Source organism: Abramis brama (genome assembly GCF_963993115.1).
Source record: "Abramis brama genome assembly, chromosome: 12".
NCBI classification, from domain to species: domain Eukaryota; kingdom Metazoa; phylum Chordata; class Actinopteri; order Cypriniformes; family Leuciscidae; genus Abramis; species Abramis brama.
Window position 1 is genome coordinate 37,482,698 of NC_139974.1, and position 19,241 is coordinate 37,501,938.

Sequence of the window (19,241 nt, forward strand, 5' to 3'; positions counted from 1 at the left end):
ATTTTCATTATTTTCTCACCCTCATGTCGTTCCAAACCTGATTGACTTTTGTGGGGTTGAGATTGAATATGGGTAGATCTCTTTACTGCCCTAGTACTTCAGAAATCCCTTTAATTTAAATTAAAAGTGGGACAGTGGCCTTCATCATCACTATTATGCCTTTCTGTTGGGACTGTTGGGACACAGTCCAACTCAGCCGTTTACAACTCAATGACATATTTACTTGTGTGTTCTAACATGTAACTACTGTCTGTCATGTTTGGTCTCATCTGACAGCTTATAAACTGAACTGAATTGTGGTGAACTTAATAGTGATATTCAAGTATCCTAATGTACAGCCTAGGTACTATAGCTCAAACGTGCATTGAGGAGACTATGTTAATGTTATGTTAGGCCTACTTCTCCCCCTCTTGATCACCAACCATTTGCCTTATCTTTAGGTTTTCTGTCAGCTGGTTTTGGTGTTGGTATTCCACTCATGTTTAACAATGCTTTGCTCAGGGAATAAGAAGGAAAGGTAACTTTTGATCTCGGAGGAAGGCTTTAACGCAAGATTTGAAAACAAGTCAGACACTTTATATAAATACCAACAAGTGGGGTGTATATTATTACCAGTTTTATTTTGATAAACTTAACACAATATAACATTAAAATTGCATGAAAAGAGCTTTTACTGTGTAAGAAATTAAAGTCTGCCCCGACCCAGATTCCACTTCAAGATAGACCATGCTCATTCCCCTAAATGGCTTAATTATCATAGAGAAGAAAAAAAGTCAATAGTTTCATTGTTTCTGCCTCACTTGGGGTGATCACATCCTGAGCAAATGGTCATCAATTGTAGAATTGGAGCAGGTGATGGACCCTGTGAACCATCTCAGACAATGAGGTATCTCAAATTCATTAACATACAGACCACAGCTGTTACAACAGGAGCAACTTAATTTACTTTAGGGCTGGTAAACTGTCACAGGATACATTTTTTTTGATGATTAGGATGTTCAGGGTCCATTCCAACTCGGTGCTTCATGTACTTTGTCATCTGCAATAAATTATGGAAGGCCAAAACATGTGAAACGAAAGTCTTATCACATAATTACATGTTAACACGCAATTTACATCTTTTGGCCTTCATTAATAATCTTCTTCATTGAGATCTTGAACCTCCTCATCAAAGCTCACGCAGTCGCTCTTTGATGCCATGTCACATTGATTTTCTTCAGCGTCCTTACGAATAAACAGGATTTTTCTGTGTCTTCTTTACAAGGATGAGGTGGTTTCTGGTTATTTAAAAGCCACAACACATAACATTTTATAAACTTCTAATTCTGCTTTTCACTTGCAAAACTGTGACTTGCCCGAGGACTTCACTCAAATGGCTGTGGGAATACTGACAGTCCAAATCTAGGACCAATTCATTTACACCTCAAAGCATCTTTCATCGCAATAGTACTTCTTGTTATAATTGTTGTTGACGGCCTGGGAAGTTACCCAAATGCCCAGTGTCTTTTAAATGGACTTGTGTACACACTGCATCTAGACACATTTCACTTTGTGCTGGCCCTAAAATCCATGCAAATGACCATGCAAGTGTGTAAGCAATTTTGTTATTTGTTTAAGAAAAATATCAAATAAATAAATAAATAAAATATTTATTCTAAATAAAGAATAAATAACAACCGTTTCTTTTCTTTTTTCTTTTAGAATAGTATTATTTGCATTAGTTTTAGTGTAGAAATTCAAGTCAACAGCGCGTTTGAAACAAAAGAAAATTAACTTGTACTAACTTGAGCACATTATGTTCGTCTGAAGTCATTCTTATTAGGTAACTGCAACTTAATTTTCTTAATCTAAGTAAATTTCACTAGTAGAAAAACAATGTACTCACATAACTTGTAATTTCACACTCTTTTTCTAATTGAGAGGTGTTTATTTACTTAATTTTTCAAAATGTATGTAGGCCTACTCAACTAATCAATTTTAACAGTATTTGTTCTCTTCCTTTGATCAATCTGAGAAGTTGTTGATATAGAGGCTGTGTGTAAATCACACACTAAATTAAATTAGGTTTTGTAAATTACAATTTTACTGTAAAGTGGATATCTGAATAATCTGAATTCATTTCACAACATTTTTAACACTTTCAAACCTTCAAAACCTCAAGCGTTAAAGTAGAAATGAAACAGAAGCCACAACAGATCTTTTCTTCCTCTTCATTTTTGGATTTTTGGTTTGAATTTTTATCTTCATTTTTTATTTCTATTTTCTAATTTAAGTAAAAGTAAACACTGGTTTTAAAACAGATTTTTGAATAGTCTGACAAAAAAAAGTTTACTTATTGATTGATACAAAATCTTTGGTCAGAACTGATGTTATGTACATTTAATCAAAGACAAAACTTATGGCTTTAAACAGTATTTCAATCATTAGTATTTCATTACATTTGGTATTTGATAAGCAATGTCACCATCAACACTTTATACACAGAAGACCAGCTACAAACCATAAACTGAAAATTATACATTTTGCCAAAATAGCTTGAAGATGCAGATACTCAATTAAACCAAATGTAATTATGATGATGATTTAGAAAAAGATTAAATTACCACTATTCTCATCAGAGGACAGTTTAAGTTAGTTGAACTACTTAAAACCTTTTAACCTTTAGATTTTAATGACAAACTCTTGCAAAAACACTTAATCTGAGAAAGTTTGTCATACTGTACCAAATGTTGGCAACAGACAAAGAAATGTGTAAGGACTATTTTGTAACAGCCTTTTTCTTATCTGGAATTAATAAACCTCCTGTCATCCTGGCCTTCTCTGTCTTTGACCGGTCAGAGAAGTGGTTGATACCGAGACTGTATGTAAGACCGGCTCTGTTCATAGAGTGCACATACCTGAGGAGGAAGAGGATGTTAAACAAAAAAAGCATATGCATCTTAAATCAGACAAGTTCACAGATTGCTCACAGATTTGTTTTTCCTCACCGAAAAGAATGTAAAAAGTAGCTCTCACGCTCCTCGTGCTCCTTCTCACTTTCATACTGACGTTTAAACGTCTCCTTAAAGGGGCCAAACAAATGGTGGGCGTGGCTAACAGGAGAGGTGTGGACATAGTCTTGAAGGGGGTTGGCCAATATTTGATGCTCCTCAGGAGGATCCGGAAACTTCTCATATGTCATATCTAGACACATAAAACCTCAGTGAGCATCTGATTAGATGGTCTGTAAGAGTAAATGAGACGGACAAAGGCATGTCACTGAATGTGTGTTCTCCAGTTACCTCCAGGTGGAGTGAAAATGTCGGACTCAGTTTGGGGACTGAAGTCACTGTAGTCAATCATGTATTTGTCATTGTGAGACTCCAAAAGAGTGTTGAAGCCCATCATCTCATAGTGGTACGGGACGGCTGGGGAATCATTTCCCTCTGGACGTTTGACCCACAGACGATATGTGTTCTTCTTATGACCAGCCTGTGTGACCTTTATCCAGACCTCACACTGAACGCCTGCGCAATCCTCCATCTTCTCAAACTGCAAAACAATGATTTTATACAAATTTCATCCTCATTGTTGGTTTGCATTACAGTTAATTGAATCTATGGGATTAATGTTGTTCATATCTTTCTAAACCTGTTTGACTTTCTTCTACATAGCACAAGTCATTTTGGATTATGTTTCAACTGTTTTTGTCTATACAATGAAAGTCAGTGGAGTCCAAAAAAACATTGGACCCCATTGACTTTTTGTTTGTTCAGGGGCTGTTTGCAGGTCAACGATGTACTAAAAACGGGAAAAGGATTTTTCGCGTACAGACGGTTCAGCTCCTGTGTATTTAATTGATCTTCTATCGCCCTACAATCCATCACACTCTTTAAGATCACAAAACTCAGGGCTTCTGGTGATATAGGATATCTAAGTCCACTAAAGGAGGGAGAGCATTTTCACAATTGGTTCCTAAACTCTGGAAAGTCTTCCTGATAATGTTCGGGCCTCAGACTCGCTCTCAATCTATACTAAAGACGCATCTCTTTAGCCAAGCATTCATATAATGCATCTCATAACCTTATACTCCAGTTATATCAGATGAAATGCACATAATTATCTTTGCTTAAAGTTATGAACAACAGCTACGCTAATTATTTTCCATTTGCTTCTCTGTTCTCCTGAGGTAACTAGAGAGTATGTCAGCTGCAGTTTGGATCCAGCCTCTTATGAAGACTTCAGATGATCATAACAGCTGTGAAGAGACGACGCCAACTCCTGCGAGGACTTCAGATGAAGCAAGCGCTGAATCATGCATCAATGCTACATTTTTCTATATATCCTAATCATTTGTTAACAAACATGTATTCATTACTTCAATGAGCTCATTGTTTCTGCCTTAAAGGGATACTCCACTTTTTTTGAAAATAGGCTCATTTTACAACTCCCCCAGAGTTAAACAGTTGAGTTTTACTGTTTTCGAATCCATTCAGCCGATCTCCGGGTCTGGCGGTACCACTTTTAGCATAGCTTAGCATAGATCATTGAATCGGACAAGACCGTTAGCATCTCTCTTTTAAAAAATGACCAAAGAGTTTCAATATTTTTCCTATTTAAAACTTGACTCTTCTGTAGTTACATCGTGTACTAAGACCGACGGAAAATGAAAAGTTGTGATTTTCTAGGCTGATATGGCTAGGAACTATACTCTCATTCCTATCATTACGCCTGCTGGACTCATGGTACGGCAGCAAAGTTTCTTGATTATTACGCAGGAATGCGAGGTATAGTTCCTAACCATATCAGCCTAGAAAATCACAACTTTTCATTTTCCGTCGGTCTTAGTACACGATGTAACTACAGAAGAGTCAAGTTTTAAATAGGAAAAATATTGAAACTCTTTGGTCATTTTTTAAAAGAGAGATGCTAACGGTCTTGTCCGATTCAATGATCTATGCTAAGCTATGCTAAAAGTGGTACCGCCAGACCCGGAGATCGACTGAATGGATTCGAAAACGGTAAAACTCAACTGTTTAACTCTGGGGGAGTTGTAAAATTAGCCTATTTCCAAAAAAAGTGGAGTATCCCTTTAAATTAATACATTGTATAAATTTATACATTAGCTAACTGTGTGATTTGTAGATGTACATTTCTGAAATAAATAACTTGGACAGTCACCTCTGATAACAGATCACTCTAAATTGTAGACATGCATTTTCTGTAAAGCTGCTTTGAAACAATATGCATTGTGAAATGCGCTATCCAAATAAATGTTAATTGAATTTAATTGAACAGACGACAACGTTGTCAAAACGATCCCGTTCACAAGGATCCGCAAAAACGACCAAAATCTCTGTATTCTGCTGCTAGGCCAGTAGTTGGCGATATCACTGAACACGTAATGCACATGCGCATGATGTCACTGTTTTCACAAATTAACATTTTTCTAGTTTACACAGAGAAAATAACAGTATTGTTTTCAGAATCTTGCACTTTGAAACCCCCTAAAACACTATTGTCATGTAAATGAATGGCCAAAATGCATGAAAAGGTTTTAGTTGAGAATGGTGTCATGTAAAAAAAAAATCTAAATAACTTTTGTGTTCTATAGTACATACTTCAAAGCCCTGCAGATCAGGCAGTGCTGCCTGTGGACGTATTGGATCCTCCTTTGTACCATTAAGCTGGAAATATTTAATAGCTTGGATTTCAGTCCGAGTGGTAACTGGTGTGATCTGATAAATGGCACCATAATCAAAGTCGTTTCCAATCAGAAAAGTGCGCACTGTACCTGTGTAGAGAGCATCAATGAAGAGAGGCTGCATACATAATCTATATTGATTTTAACATTATGTGACTCTATCATGAGAAGATCACTGACTATTACGATAGTCGATGCGACTTCTGTTTCCCTCAAGGTCGTACCAAACTTCAAACGGTTCCTTTAGCCCATCACCAGAATAAGGCAAAGTCAGCTCACCTACATAAAAGAGGTACATGTAACATACTGAAAAAGAAGTGTCCTGTACTGGGATGTACTGTGTAATTAGGCAGAAATGCACCTTTGACATGATACATCTTTCCAAAATCAGGAACTGTTCTGCCACCAACTGGTGTGGCATCTGGGGATGAAAACAGAGAGATCACAATTCACTGAATCAACTTTTCAACACGTTTAGTGTTCAAAACATCACAGGAAATGTGTCATATTATAATTTTTTCTCTTTACCTGCAGCACAGAGCAGAAGCACGAACCCAGCAAGAAGACGCCACATAGTGCAATCTAGAGCTACAAACATCCACTGGAGATGGAAAATAAGCTTTTGTCCGTCTGAAAACGTCTAACAAGTGTTCGTGGATAACAGAAGTTCGCAATAAATACACACGAAGGAGGGACTGGATTAACGTCACATATTGCATGAGGGTTCATCGGGGGGTGGACAAATATTTATTGAACTAGGTCAAGGTCTGTGTTTGATACCCATCGGTAGAGACTGCGGGGGTGATCGCTGAGGGACGCCTGAATCAGTCCATCTTTCACCCCGAGGCAAATGTACTGTGAATGTGCTGGTGCTTTTACAGGTACACTCATTCCTGAATTACTGGTTAAGATATATGTAAAAAAGCAATTAGAACTTAGAAGAATTAAATTAACTTTAAACTACTGGAATATAGGCTTAAATTGAAGATTGGCCAGCTCTTCAGTGGTTGTTTGAGTGTTTTGAATTTGTAGGAAAAAAAGTGTATATTATATAAAGCACTGTTTACAATGGGCTGAAGTTCAGTGTGTTGAACATTGATTTACAGTGATAACATAGATCAATCTCCTATATAAATAGCTATTGTGTATGTAAATAGTAGATTAAACTATACTCTTTAGCTATTTATGAGATTGATGTCATCACCTTAAAAAAATGTTCAACATGTTCAAATGTAAATGTGTAGATGGATCATGTTTATTTCTCACCTCAGTGACTAAATGATGGTCTATCTGTGTTTGCAGCTGAAATATTAGCTATTTCATAGGCATTAGAATGGGTAGAGGTTATTTGCTCAGGCTCTTCTTCAGTTTTCAAGAGTTCACTGCAAGACCATTATTTTGGAAAAAATGTAATACTACATAAACTTTATAATTCTAAATATGATATACTTTTTGTGGGTACGGCTATATTAAAGGTAATTAAATGGTAGATGGAGTCATAAAACAAGAAAGAATATGTATTAGGGTGGAATTAGGCAGGATTAAGGAACAAGAGGAAGAAATTGAACTGTGAAAAAGATATTAACTTGAAACATGAGAAGATCTACTAGCACAGTGGAAAAAATGTAGATCAAGTTAAATAAAAAAAGAAAATAAATGTAATAAATTGTAAAATAATATATTACAATTATAAGGGTGTCTAATTGTTTTATTCATGCTAATTATAATTGTTGTTGACGGCCTGGGTGTCACATCCACCGTCTGTCTTCCTCATCTGTCTTTGCACTACACTCCCCAGAATCCTCCTTGGCGCACACCTGCATTCACTCTCCTCTAAGTAATTATCATCATCACCTGTACCTCGTCATCTCACCCCTTTATATTCAGCACTCAGCGTTCAGTCATGGTCTGGTCTTGTCAATACAAGACACACAGACTCCCTTCCTACACCTACCTGCATTCTTACCGGCGATCTTGATCTTCAGTCCATCTTCAGAGAATCTTCATCTTCATCTTCATCTTCATCATCTGCATCTGCAAGAGAAAGAGAGACTTTGTTATCATTCAGTTAAGCTTCATCCAATTATCTACTTCCTGTTTACTCACCTTTCACGCTGTATCCGATCCATTCTGCTATTAAAATATCAAACTTACCATCTTGCCTGCTTCGTCTGTACGAAACCTGACACTGGGAAATTATCCAAATGCCCTGTGTCTTTTAAATGGACTTGTGTACACACCGCATCTGGACAAATTTCACTTTGTGCTGGCCCTAAAATCCATGCAAATGACCATGCAAGTGTGTAAGCAATTTTGTTATTTAAGAAAAATATCAAATAAATAAAATATTTATTCTAAATAAAGAATAAATAACCTTTTTTTTTTTTTTTTTAGAATAGTATTATTTGCATTAGTTTTAGTGTAGAAATTCAAGTCAACAGCGTGTTTAAAACAAAAGAAAATTAACTTGTACTAACTTGAGCACATTATGTTCGTCTGAACTCATTCTTGTTAGGTAACTGCAACTTAATTTTCTTAATCTTTCTCTTAATCTAAGTAAATTTCACTAGTAGAAAAAACAATGCACTCACATAACTTGTAATTTCACACTCTTTTTCTAATTGAGAGGTGTTTATTTACTTTTTCAATTTATGTACTCAACTAATCAATTTTAACAGTATTTGTTCTCTTCCTTCGATCAATTTGAGTTGTTGTTGATATAGAAGCTGTGTGTAAATCACACACTAAATTAAATTAGGTTTTGTAAATTACAATTTTACTGTAAAATGATTATCTGAATAATTTGAATTCATTTCACAACATTTTTAACACGTTCAAACCTTCAAAACCTCAAGCGTTAAAGTAGCAATGAAACAGAAGCCACAACAGATCTTTTCTTCCTCTTCATTTTTGGATTCAATTTTTATCTTCTTTTTTTTTTCTTTTTTTTTTTAAAAATCAGCCTAATTTAAGTAAAAGTAAACACTGATTTTAAAACAGATTTTTGAATAGTCTGACACAAAAGTTTACTTATTGATTGATACAAAATCTTTGGTCAGAATTGATGTTATGTATACATTTAATCAAAGACAAAATTTATGGCTTTAATCAGTATTTCAATCATTAGTATTTCATTACATTTGGGATTCGATAAGCAATGTCACCATCAACACTTTATACACAGAAGACCAGCTACAAACCATAAACTGAAAATTATACATTTTGCCAAAATAGCTTGAAGATGCAGATACTCAATTAAACCAAATGTAATTATGATGATGATTTAGAAAAATATTAAATTACCACTATTCTCATCAGAGGATAGTTCAAGTAACTTGAATTACTTAAAACAATGATTTCAGTTTTTTAACCTTTAGATTTTAATGTCAAACTCTTGCAAAAACACTTAATCTGAGAAAGTTTATCATACTGTATCATATGTTGGCAACAGACTCAAAGAAATGTGTAAGGACTATTTTGTAACAGCCTTTTTCTCATCTGGAATTAATAAACCTCCTGTCATCCTGGCCTTCTCTGTCTTTGACCAGTCAGAGAAGTCATTGATACCGAGACTGTATGTAAGACCGGCTCTGTTCACAGAGTGCACATGCCTGAGGATGTTAAACAAAAAAAGCATATGCATCTTAAATCAGACAAGTTCACAGATTGCTCACGGATTTGTTTTTCCTCACCGAAGAGAATGTACAAAGTAGCTCTCACGCTCCTCGTGCTCCTTCTCACTTTCATACTGACGTTCAAACTTCTCCTTAAAGGGGCCAAACAAACGGTGGGCGTGGCTAACAGGAGAGGTGTGGACATAGTCTTGAAGGGGGTTGGCCAATATCTGACGCTCCTCAGGAGGATCCGGAAACTCCTTATATGTCATATCTAGACACATTAAACCTCAGTGAACATTTGATTAGATGGTAAGTAAAAGAGACGGACAAAGGCATGTCACTGAATGTGTGTTCTCCAGTTACCTCCAGGTGGAGTGAAAATGTCCAGCCTCTTATGAAGACTTCAGATGATCATAACAGCTGTGAAGAGACGCCGCCAACTCCTGCGAGGACTTCAGATGAAGCAAGCGCTGAATCAACATGCATCAATGCTACATTTTTCTATGTATCCTAATCATTTGTTAACAAACATGTAGGCCTATTCATTATTTCAATGAGCTCATTGTTTCTGCCTTAACCCTCTGGGCTTCTTCGTAAATGGGTCACACTTAGCTTCCTCCCGGTCAAAAACGGACGAAGCCTTAAAATTTAACTTTATTTTTTCCCAGGATAACCAATCAAATATATTTTTGTTCTATAATATTTTCTGATTATTATTTAGAATTTTTAGAGTTTTTTTATGATACTTTGCATTAATTATATAATTTTTATGAGCTATTTTTTCCATTAGAATTAATATATATATATTTATTTTATTTAAATTTTTTTTCAATAAATGCAACATTTCACACAAAAATAGAGTGCAGACCTAAAAAAAAAAAATTCAAGTGAGAAGAGCGCCATCTAGTGGCTTCAAAATATATAAATGTGTGTCATGTCCTATAACCGCCTATAGGCTGCCTATAGCTTTTTTATTTTTTTATTTTATTTATTCCCATTCGGAAAGAAGAAAATTAATTACTTAGCAACCATTGAATGGAACAGCACAAATTATATATCATTTTAAAGCTTAGGATCTCAGCTTCTTAATACATTTATTAACTCCTAACGAGTGCTGAGTAATCCCTCTAAAACCGAGTGTACCGCCAGCAGGCGCCACCTAGCTGCGAAAATATTCATTACCATATTTTTCAAAAATCTTGCCTTGATTAACACAAAGTTGATGTCATTTGAAAGCTTAGAGTCTGAACTTTACAGTGAATGTATCCACTTTGAAAAACTCTTAAGTATTGCTGAGTTATTTAAATAGATTAAATAGAATTTCTTTTTTTTCATAATCTATAAAATAATGTACTGCAATGTGTCAAAAACATCATACAGCTCATGAAACATTCACAGATCATTGAAAATGGCACTTCATTTTTTACAGCATATTATTACAATTAAAATGAGCCCAAAATTAACATAATCTATTGCTTTTATGACAAGATATTCTTCATGGAGAAAAAATTGCCCATGAGGGGGTGTCAAAGACTGTACAAAAAGGCTATCTCTTTTCCAAATGCTGTAACATTTGATTCCTTTATCCAAAAATTATTATTTTTTTATCCAGATGCAGCTAACATGTAGGGGGACTTCACTAAAAAATAATTTTCCTCCTACCTTATTTCCTTCCTGAGTTATTCCATGACAAATAAGAAAGATATGCAAAATCATAATAAAAATTATATATATATTTTGTTTTTTATCCGCCGTTTCTCGGCAGGACAATGTCCAAATGTAATGTAATTTATATTTTCAAAAAATTTAAAAAGAGTTCTTTCAAACGATACCTACCTTTTGACTCTCCTTGCTATAGTTTTGGAGTTATGATTATATAATTTTTATATAGTTTGGAGCAAAATTTGCTGTTTCAGTCTTACCAGTTCATTTTTCTGTGTGTGTGTGTGTGTGTGTGTTTGTGTGTGTGTTTGTGTGTGTGTGTGTGTGTGGGTGTGGGTGTGGGTGTGTGTGTGTGGGGGGGGGGGTCTTATTTGCACTCTTGATGTTTTAGAGTGTCACCCCTTCATTGCTGTACACTTTTTTTCAGCACAGTGGCTGATCTGTAGCTTGTACCACCAAAAGTTTCTCTGAGTTTTCCTATTTTTTCGTATTTCCCATTCATTTCCTATATCGCCCGTTTTTGACCGGGAGGAAGCTAAGTGTGACTATGTTTTTTACGACCCTTTAACATATCAGAATCATCTCCTTGATTTTTTTGTGTGTTCATATAGGTAATACAACAAAAGTCACCAAGTTTCACCCCCATCCGATGAAGCAAAAAAATTTAACATTTCGAAACGTTCAAGTTTTCGGTCGTTTTCGGACGAAGAAGCCCAGATTAATACATTGTATAAATGAATACATTATTAGCTAACTGTGTGATTTGTAGATGTACATTTCTGAAATAAATAACTTGGACAGTCACCTCTGATAACAGATCACTGTAAATTGTAGACATGCATTTTCTGTAAAGCTGCTTTGAAACAATATGCATTGTGAAATGCGCCATCTAAATAAATGTTAATTGAATTTAATTGAACAGACGACAGCGTTGTCAAAACGATCCCGTTCACAAGGATCCGCAAAAACGACCAAAATCGCTGTATTCTACGGAAGCGTATTGCATTCACTTGAGGAAAAATAATCTACTCTGTTTTTCTGAATTAACGAGTTAATTATCTCAGAATTACGAGATAATTTTTCATGAAAAAAAGTTTTTGCTCAGTTTTTCTGAATTAACAAGTTAATTATCTCAGAATTACGAGATCATTTTTCATGAATAAAAAGTTTTTGCTCTGTTTTTCTGAATTAATGACTTAATTATCTCAAAATTATGAGAATTTTTCATACAAAATATTTGCTGTTTTTCTGAATTAATGACTTAATCATCTCGTAATTCTGAGATAATTAAGTCATTAATTCAGAAAAACAGAGCAAAAACTTTTTATTCATGAAAAATTATCTCGTAATTCTGAGATAATTAACTTGTTAATTCAGAAAAACAGAGTAGATTATTTTCCCTCAAGTGAATGCAATACGCTTCCGTAGTATTCTGCTGCCAGGCCAGTAGTTGGCGATGTCACTCAGTAAAGAAACACAATGCGCATGATGTCACCGTTTTCACAAATTAACATTTTTTTAGTTTACACACAGAAAATAACAGTATTGTTTTCAGAATCTTGCACTTTGAAACCCCCTAAAACACTATTGTCATGTAAATGAATGGCCAAAACGCATGAAAAGTTTTTAGTTGAGAATGGTGTCATGTAAACGGCCCCTGAGACATTTTTCTAAATAACTTTTGTGTTCTATAGTACATACTTCAAAGCCCTGCAGATCAGGCAGTGCTGCCTGTGGACGTATTGGATCCTCCTTTGTACCATTAAGCTGGAAATATTTAATAGCTCGGATTGGTACTGGTGTGATCTGATAAATGGCACCATAATCAAAGTCGTTTCCAATCAGAAAAGTGCGCACTGTACCTGTGTAGAGAGCATCAATGAAGAGAGGCTGCATACATAATCTATATTGATTTTAACATGTGACTCTATCATGAGAAGATCACTGACTATTACGATAGTCGATGCGACTTCTGTTTCCCTCAAGGTCGTACCAAACTTCAAACGGTTCCTTTAGCCCATCACCAGAATAAGGCAAAGTCAGCTCACCTACATAAAAGAGGTACATGTAACATACTGAAAAAGAAGTGTCCTGTACTGGGATGTACTGTGTAATTAGGCAGAAATGCACCTTTGACATGATACATCTTTCCAAAATCAGGAACTGTTCTGCCACCAACTGGTGCGGCATCTGGGGATGAAAACAGAGAGATCACAATTCACTGAATCAACTTTTCAACACGTTTAGTGTTCAAAACATCACAGGAAATGTCATATTATAATGTTTTCTTACTGTTTTTTCTCTTTACCTGCAGCACAGAGCAGAAGCACGAACCCAGCGAGAAGACGCCACATACTGCAATCTAAAGCTACAAACATCAGTAGTCCTTATGAGGTTCATTGTGTCAAAATGATTTACGACTTTGACCTTTGACCTTTTGACAGGTTGAACTTCCTGTGACCTTTTATGATTGATGGGTTGAACTTCCCGACTGAGGTCATGGGATTAACCTTTGCCCTATCGATCATGGTTTTTGACAGTTAGTTAATCCCTTTTAAACCTAGCTAGTCCTAAATAGTTTTGACAGATAGTTTTGAAGGATGGTTTTGCCCTATTTAAATAGAACAGATGTTTTTTGACGGATAGTTTTTTTACAGATGTTTTGCCGGATAGTTTTGCCGGATTCAAACAGCCGGTGTCAGGTTCTATGTATGTGTGTGTGTGTCACAGACAACAAGCTTTGTGTCATGTGTGTGTGAGTGTGGTTATATGGTGTCATGTGTGTGGTGTCACGCAACATGTGAAACAGTGTCGTCTGCTATCTGAACAAGATGACTAAATCTAGCGGAGTAATAAAACCATCATCATTTGGAAACTTTTATGTATGTATTTGTGTATCACAAATTCTTAGTGAATTGGTCTTTTGAATCTTACACGTGATTCCTGTATAAAGATTATGTTTTTAAGTTAGTCCATAGAGTGTGGAACTTTGCATCAGTATGGCGTGTAAAAATACGCCCAAAGATACTAAGTAGGAGAATATCTAACTGTAGATTGTGAACATTCCATTTTTTTTAAATAATACATCTCTTTAATTTTGTGTGTTGAAGTGTTAGTAGGTATTAGTTAATAACAAAAACTTTAAATCAACATAATATTAATAAAATATGGTTAAATTACAGTTTGAAAATGTTTATTTACAACGTTTTGCATTGTGAGTGAGATGTTAGAGAAATCTAACATTGTGTGGTTGCACTATGCCTGAAACTTAGCCATCAACATCTAAACTAAACATTATCATGGTTTAGTTGTATTTTAAATCACTGTTTAATCGTATTCATATTTATCAGGTTGATATTTGTAGAAATAAGCAAAATACATTTATAAAACAAAAAGAACAAGTTAATGGCCTTGTGTCAGACTTTGTGACACTTAACTTTTTATTCTAACTTTGAAAAGTGTCATACAGTATTTGATTTTTACACACGCAGTGTTTTCGCCAACTGGCCTACCCCTGAAGTTATGACTTCTGAAGGCCTCTCATGCGCAGATTCGCTCGGTTGAAAAAAATGGTATGTGGTCATTTAACTCATTAAACATTAACTCTTTATTGTGATGCTCCCCAACAGATATTTTATTCTAATATTACTTATTCTAACCCTACCAGTCCACTAATACTCTACTAACACTAATGAGAGTTTACTTTACACACTCTGACTCTCACAAGCGAGTTAGTGGGCATGCAGGTGCAACACTACTATAGTCAACAACCAAATTATGACTTAAAACGGTTTTAAGTATTACATTAAAAAGGCGTAATTGACAAAAATTGTAAATTATGACAAGTTGAAATTATGACTTAAAAAGTTGAAATTATGACTATGCGTCATAATTATGAGATGAAAAGTTTAAATGATGACATACTAAATTGAAATTATGATAGATAAAGTAAATATTTCATAGTGAAATTTTCTGAATTCAATATAATTGTATTTGTGAAAATGATTCAGTACTGAAACAGCATTTATGAGTTTTTACATATCTTCTGCTTGTTTCTGCAGTTCGTGTAGGCCTCTAAGACTAAAAATGATTATTGATGAACTTGAATAACTTGAATTTTGGGAGTCGAACCCGGGCAGCCTGGATGAAAACCAGGAATCCTAACCGCTAGACCATATGGGAGGCAATGATACTGTCCTCGGCACATTTGAAAGGCTGCACTGCACGGGGCAAAAATCCCCCAAAAAAGCCAAAAAGCTAAAATTTAATTTATCGGTATGTAAATAAATATCGGGATAGCTTTTCCCAGGTGGAAAGAGCTAATGAAGGAGAAAGACTTTGAAAGGGAAGTTGCCTGCTTTCTTCTCGACGGGTAAGTCAAAGGTACGGTCTAAATGACAAGCTTGGTTGTGTAAATCATTATATAGGCAGCATAACGGTAGAACATGTACAATTAAACTCGATGAGTGTGTGTATGTCTTTGTGCTTATGTGTTTGAAATTATCTTTAATATTTACTCTTTATTATCTTGTATTGTTCGTCATGATTGTAAGGACCCCCTTGAAAATGAGATGGTACATCTCAAGGGGCTATCCTTGAAATAAAGAATAAAGAAAGATGAAGCGCTATCGGAAGACATGTTGTCATAGATTCTTGGCACATTTACCAAAGTTGAAAAAGCGAGTAGATGGGAGAACCGCTAGAAAGCACTATTCGTTTAAATGCAAAATAGAATTTCACCGCTAGATGGGAGAAACTCTTTTGGGAGAACTAACTTGTAGTAGGGTCTTTAACAAAAAGGCCTGCAAAATCGAGGAGGTCAAAGGGCATGATTTCTGCTATAGCTCTCCCCAAAGTCTGTTCATGCGGCCACCATCGACAAATGCTAACATTTGAAACTTCTACATGTATTTTGAGTAGATGACCGATAGTATATTCTCACACTGATATATTTCCGCACTGATTAAGGATAGTTCGGGAGATACAAGTAAAAATGATCTTATACGATCTTATACTTATACTTTGAATTAAGACGATGTGTGATTTTTACTTATCACACATTGCGTCTCTCAAATTGTGTGGTGATTTTCTAAAAGATACAAACTTGGTCTAAATAAGAGCAATGTGGAGTCCTCGGATTTCTTAAAAACAATACAACATTGTGACAAACATGTTGTATGGACAAAAGATCTAAGATTTAAGACGGCTAAGTACAGTTTTTCAACCATCTAAAGTTTTTGAACAGAAAAAATTTAAAGAATAGAAGATATGATTTTAATAAAACTTTAAAGATTTGATTTAAACTTTTAAGGTTATGCTTTTAAATGAATTTCGTATAAACTCTGGATGTAGTATGCTCTGAAACGCAGACTAGATGTACTGCGACATTGTCCCCCAAGACTCATCTGGTCTGCCCCTATATCCTGAAGCTTCAGTTCACACTGTAGTTTATCACTGAAGGGTCTGGGGCTGTTATAGGACAACATAAACTATTTGCTTTTTGGATCGTTTTTTTTTATCATTGCATAAAGAACTACTTCGCCTCTCTGGAAATGTAAGGTGATTTTATTTAGCTAAAACTTTGTTTACATTTTATTAAATTATTTATTTATTTCATTTTGAAAATGTAGTTTTCTGTGATGGTTGTGTTTAGGTGTGTGGGATAGCTATGGAAAGCCCCCACCATAAAAATTTAAACCCCCACATGGACAAAAAAATGCTGGTTGAATCTTTTTCATATAAATGAGATTTAAGACGACCAAGTACAGTTTTTGAACAGACATTGTTTAATAACAATTATACTTTAGGTCACCGTTAAACAAAATCATTTATATCATACATAAGTCTTCTAAAAGATAAATAGAAGATATGAATGTATTCAAACTTTAAAGATTTAATTTAATCAATCTTTTAAAATATCTAATGTAAAAGTTTAAGGTTATGCTTTGAAATGAATTTAGTATGGAAAGGCGTTAACAGACTAACATGACATACGCTCTGACAGGATGCACAGAGGCTCGGTCTGTCACTCGATATCCTGAAGCCATCATTATGGTCAAGTAACTTCTTTCTCAGCGCTGATCGGAAGGACCTTATTTCTGGAAGATTCCCAGTTTCTAAATGTTCTCATGGTTGCTCTCTCTGAAGATAGGCCTATGTTGTTGTCATTTTCTCACAGATACAACTTAAGAAATTATTGAACATTTCACAGGCGTGAGATGACTTGTGACGCTTCAAATTATTTTACATACCCATGATAAAAAAAAAAATACTTTAAGTTCAAGTCGAATTTTTCCACAGACCGTCGTTGTAGAATATTTGTTTTTATTAAGACTTTTAATAATTTATTTAAATTTTATTTTTAAAAGATATCATTTAAACTTTTAAGATTTTACTTTGAAGTAAATTCAACACAACATTCACAATGTCTCTGAATACAGTCCTCTGAGTCAGAGACGCTGGTGAGAGAGAGAGAACCACTCTGTGATTTATGTTAACTCTCTTAAGACCTTCTTGAACATGTAAGTTCAAGAGTTGTAAGTTTCTAAACATGTAAGATGAATTTTATTCTTTTTACAAGCATTTCAGTAGATTTTTTTAGTAAGATATTTATTTTATATTATTGTATGTGATGTTTAATCTCACTTTCACCGTGCTCAGGAATGTGGAGTGGGGTCCTGTTTCATATGTCAGAGCACGCAGGAATAGGGGGGCGCGCATAGACACACACACACAGACACACACACACACACCCACCCACCCACCCAGAGAGATACGCAGACACGTGTGTTTTACTTTTTGACGCACATACATTAGACGCGTGCTCCTTATGTTTTGAGACAGTTTTGTTTATCTAAAACTGAAATACTTGGTTCGGTAGATTTTATAAGTATTTCATTATATACTTTTAAAAAGAACAGAATATTTTTTCGTATGGACAATGATGTGTTAGGAGCTACTTCTTGAACTCTCTCTAAAATAATGTAAGACAATTTTATTTTTATCTAAACATTGCGATTGTTTATTCTTTTTACAAGCATTTCATTATATACTTTTTAGTAAGATATATTGTATAAGCATTTCATTTATATACTTTTAAAAGAACAGAATATTTTTCAACCTTAGTAAAATTATTTTATAACCATTTCACTTATACTTTTAAAGGTAGCCTATGCTTTTCAACTTTTGTTTAATTATTTTATTTTATATATTTTAATTTATACACTTTTAAGGAACAGTATGTTTTATGTAAGATGAATATTTATTCAGCTAAAACAATTGGTTTTAGTAAGCTTTTTATATACTTTTATTCAGCTAAAATAATTGGTATCAGTAAGCATTTCATTTATACTTTTATTCATCTAAAACTAAAACAATTGGATCAATAAGATATTTATATTATACTTTTAAAGGCATGTTTTCAACTTTTGTTAGTGTGAGATTTCACCGTACTCTGGTATGCAAAGGAGGGGGTCAGAGCTCAGACGGAGAGGGGGCGCGCATAGACAGACACACACACACGTGTGTTTTACTTTTTGACGCACATACATTAGAAACGCGCGCGCTCCTTATGTTTTGAGACAGTGTGAGGTCATTCAGGAATGACTATATGAATTCAGTTGTGTAAAACAATTTTGAACCCATTCATACATTGCATTTTTGTAGACATCGATGGTAGGACATACTTCAACTTTCTAAAACATGTAAGATGATTTTCTATTCTTTTATCTAAAACAATTGGATCAATAATATACTTTTAAAGGCATGTTTTCAACTTTAGTTTAATTATTTTTGTGGACATCAATGGTATGGACAAAAAAAGTGTTAAGAGCTTATTCAAATCTCTAAAATAATGTAAGATGAATTTATTTATTCAGCTAAAACAATTGGTTTTAGTAAGCTTATTATATACTTTTATTCAGCTAAAACAATTGGATCAATAAGATATTTATATTATACTTTTAAAGGCATGTTTTCAACTTTAGTTTAATTATTTTTGTGGACATCAATGGTATGGACAAAAAAGTGTTAATTTTAAGTCTGTCATTTTATATTCTTTTATTCGTCTAAAACTTAAATGGTTTTAGTAAGCTTTTTATTTTATATTCTTTTATTCGTCTAAAACTTAAATAATTGGTTTTAGTAAGCTTTTTTATTTTATACACTTTTATTCAGCTAAAATAATTGGATCAATGAGATATTTATACACTTTGAAAGCTATGTTTTTCAACTTTTGTTTAATTATTTTATTTTATATATTTTAATTTATACACTTTTAA

General features: G+C 34.4%; 2 protein-coding genes across 2 annotated transcripts; both read right to left on the reverse strand.

Moving 5' to 3' along the window:
• Positions 1 to 2,364: 2,364 nt before the first annotated feature.
• Positions 2,365 to 6,397, reverse strand: LOC311093423 (counting factor associated protein D-like). The gene is made up of 7 exons (XM_084130796.1): positions 6,212 to 6,397; positions 6,045 to 6,104; positions 5,864 to 5,962; positions 5,601 to 5,773; positions 3,282 to 3,531; positions 2,988 to 3,183; positions 2,365 to 2,897 (listed from the first exon to the last, which is right to left on the reverse strand). The coding sequence occupies exons 1-7, from the start codon at positions 6,279 to 6,281 to the stop codon at positions 2,759 to 2,761; spliced, it is 987 nt and encodes a 328-aa protein (XP_083986922.1). The 5' UTR covers positions 6,282 to 6,397; the 3' UTR covers positions 2,365 to 2,758.
• A 2,655-nt stretch (positions 6,398 to 9,052) lies between these two features.
• On the reverse strand, positions 9,053 to 13,340 carry LOC311093794 (uncharacterized protein; the record flags this gene model as incomplete). The annotated part of the gene is made up of 7 exons (XM_084131387.1): positions 9,053 to 9,294; positions 9,376 to 9,571; positions 9,664 to 9,691; positions 12,664 to 12,824; positions 12,912 to 13,010; positions 13,093 to 13,152; positions 13,271 to 13,340. 7 exons carry the CDS (start codon positions 13,338 to 13,340, stop codon positions 9,156 to 9,158), a joined length of 753 nt encoding a protein of 250 aa, XP_083987513.1. The 3' UTR covers positions 9,053 to 9,155.
• Positions 13,341 to 19,241: the final 5,901 nt, after the last annotated feature.

Coding starts and splice junctions, on each gene's coding strand:
- LOC311093423 (XM_084130796.1), bottom strand. CDS start 6,281: ATGTTTGTAGCTCTAGATTGCACTATGTGGCGTCTTCTTGCTGGGTTC. Junction 5,774..5,863: donor TCGCATCGACTATCGTAATA/GTCAGTGATCTT, acceptor CTCTCTACACAG/GTACAGTGCGCACTTTTCTG. Junction 3,532..5,600: donor CTGATCTGCAGGGCTTTGAA/GTATGTACTATA, acceptor ATTGTTTTGCAG/TTTGAGAAGATGGAGGATTG.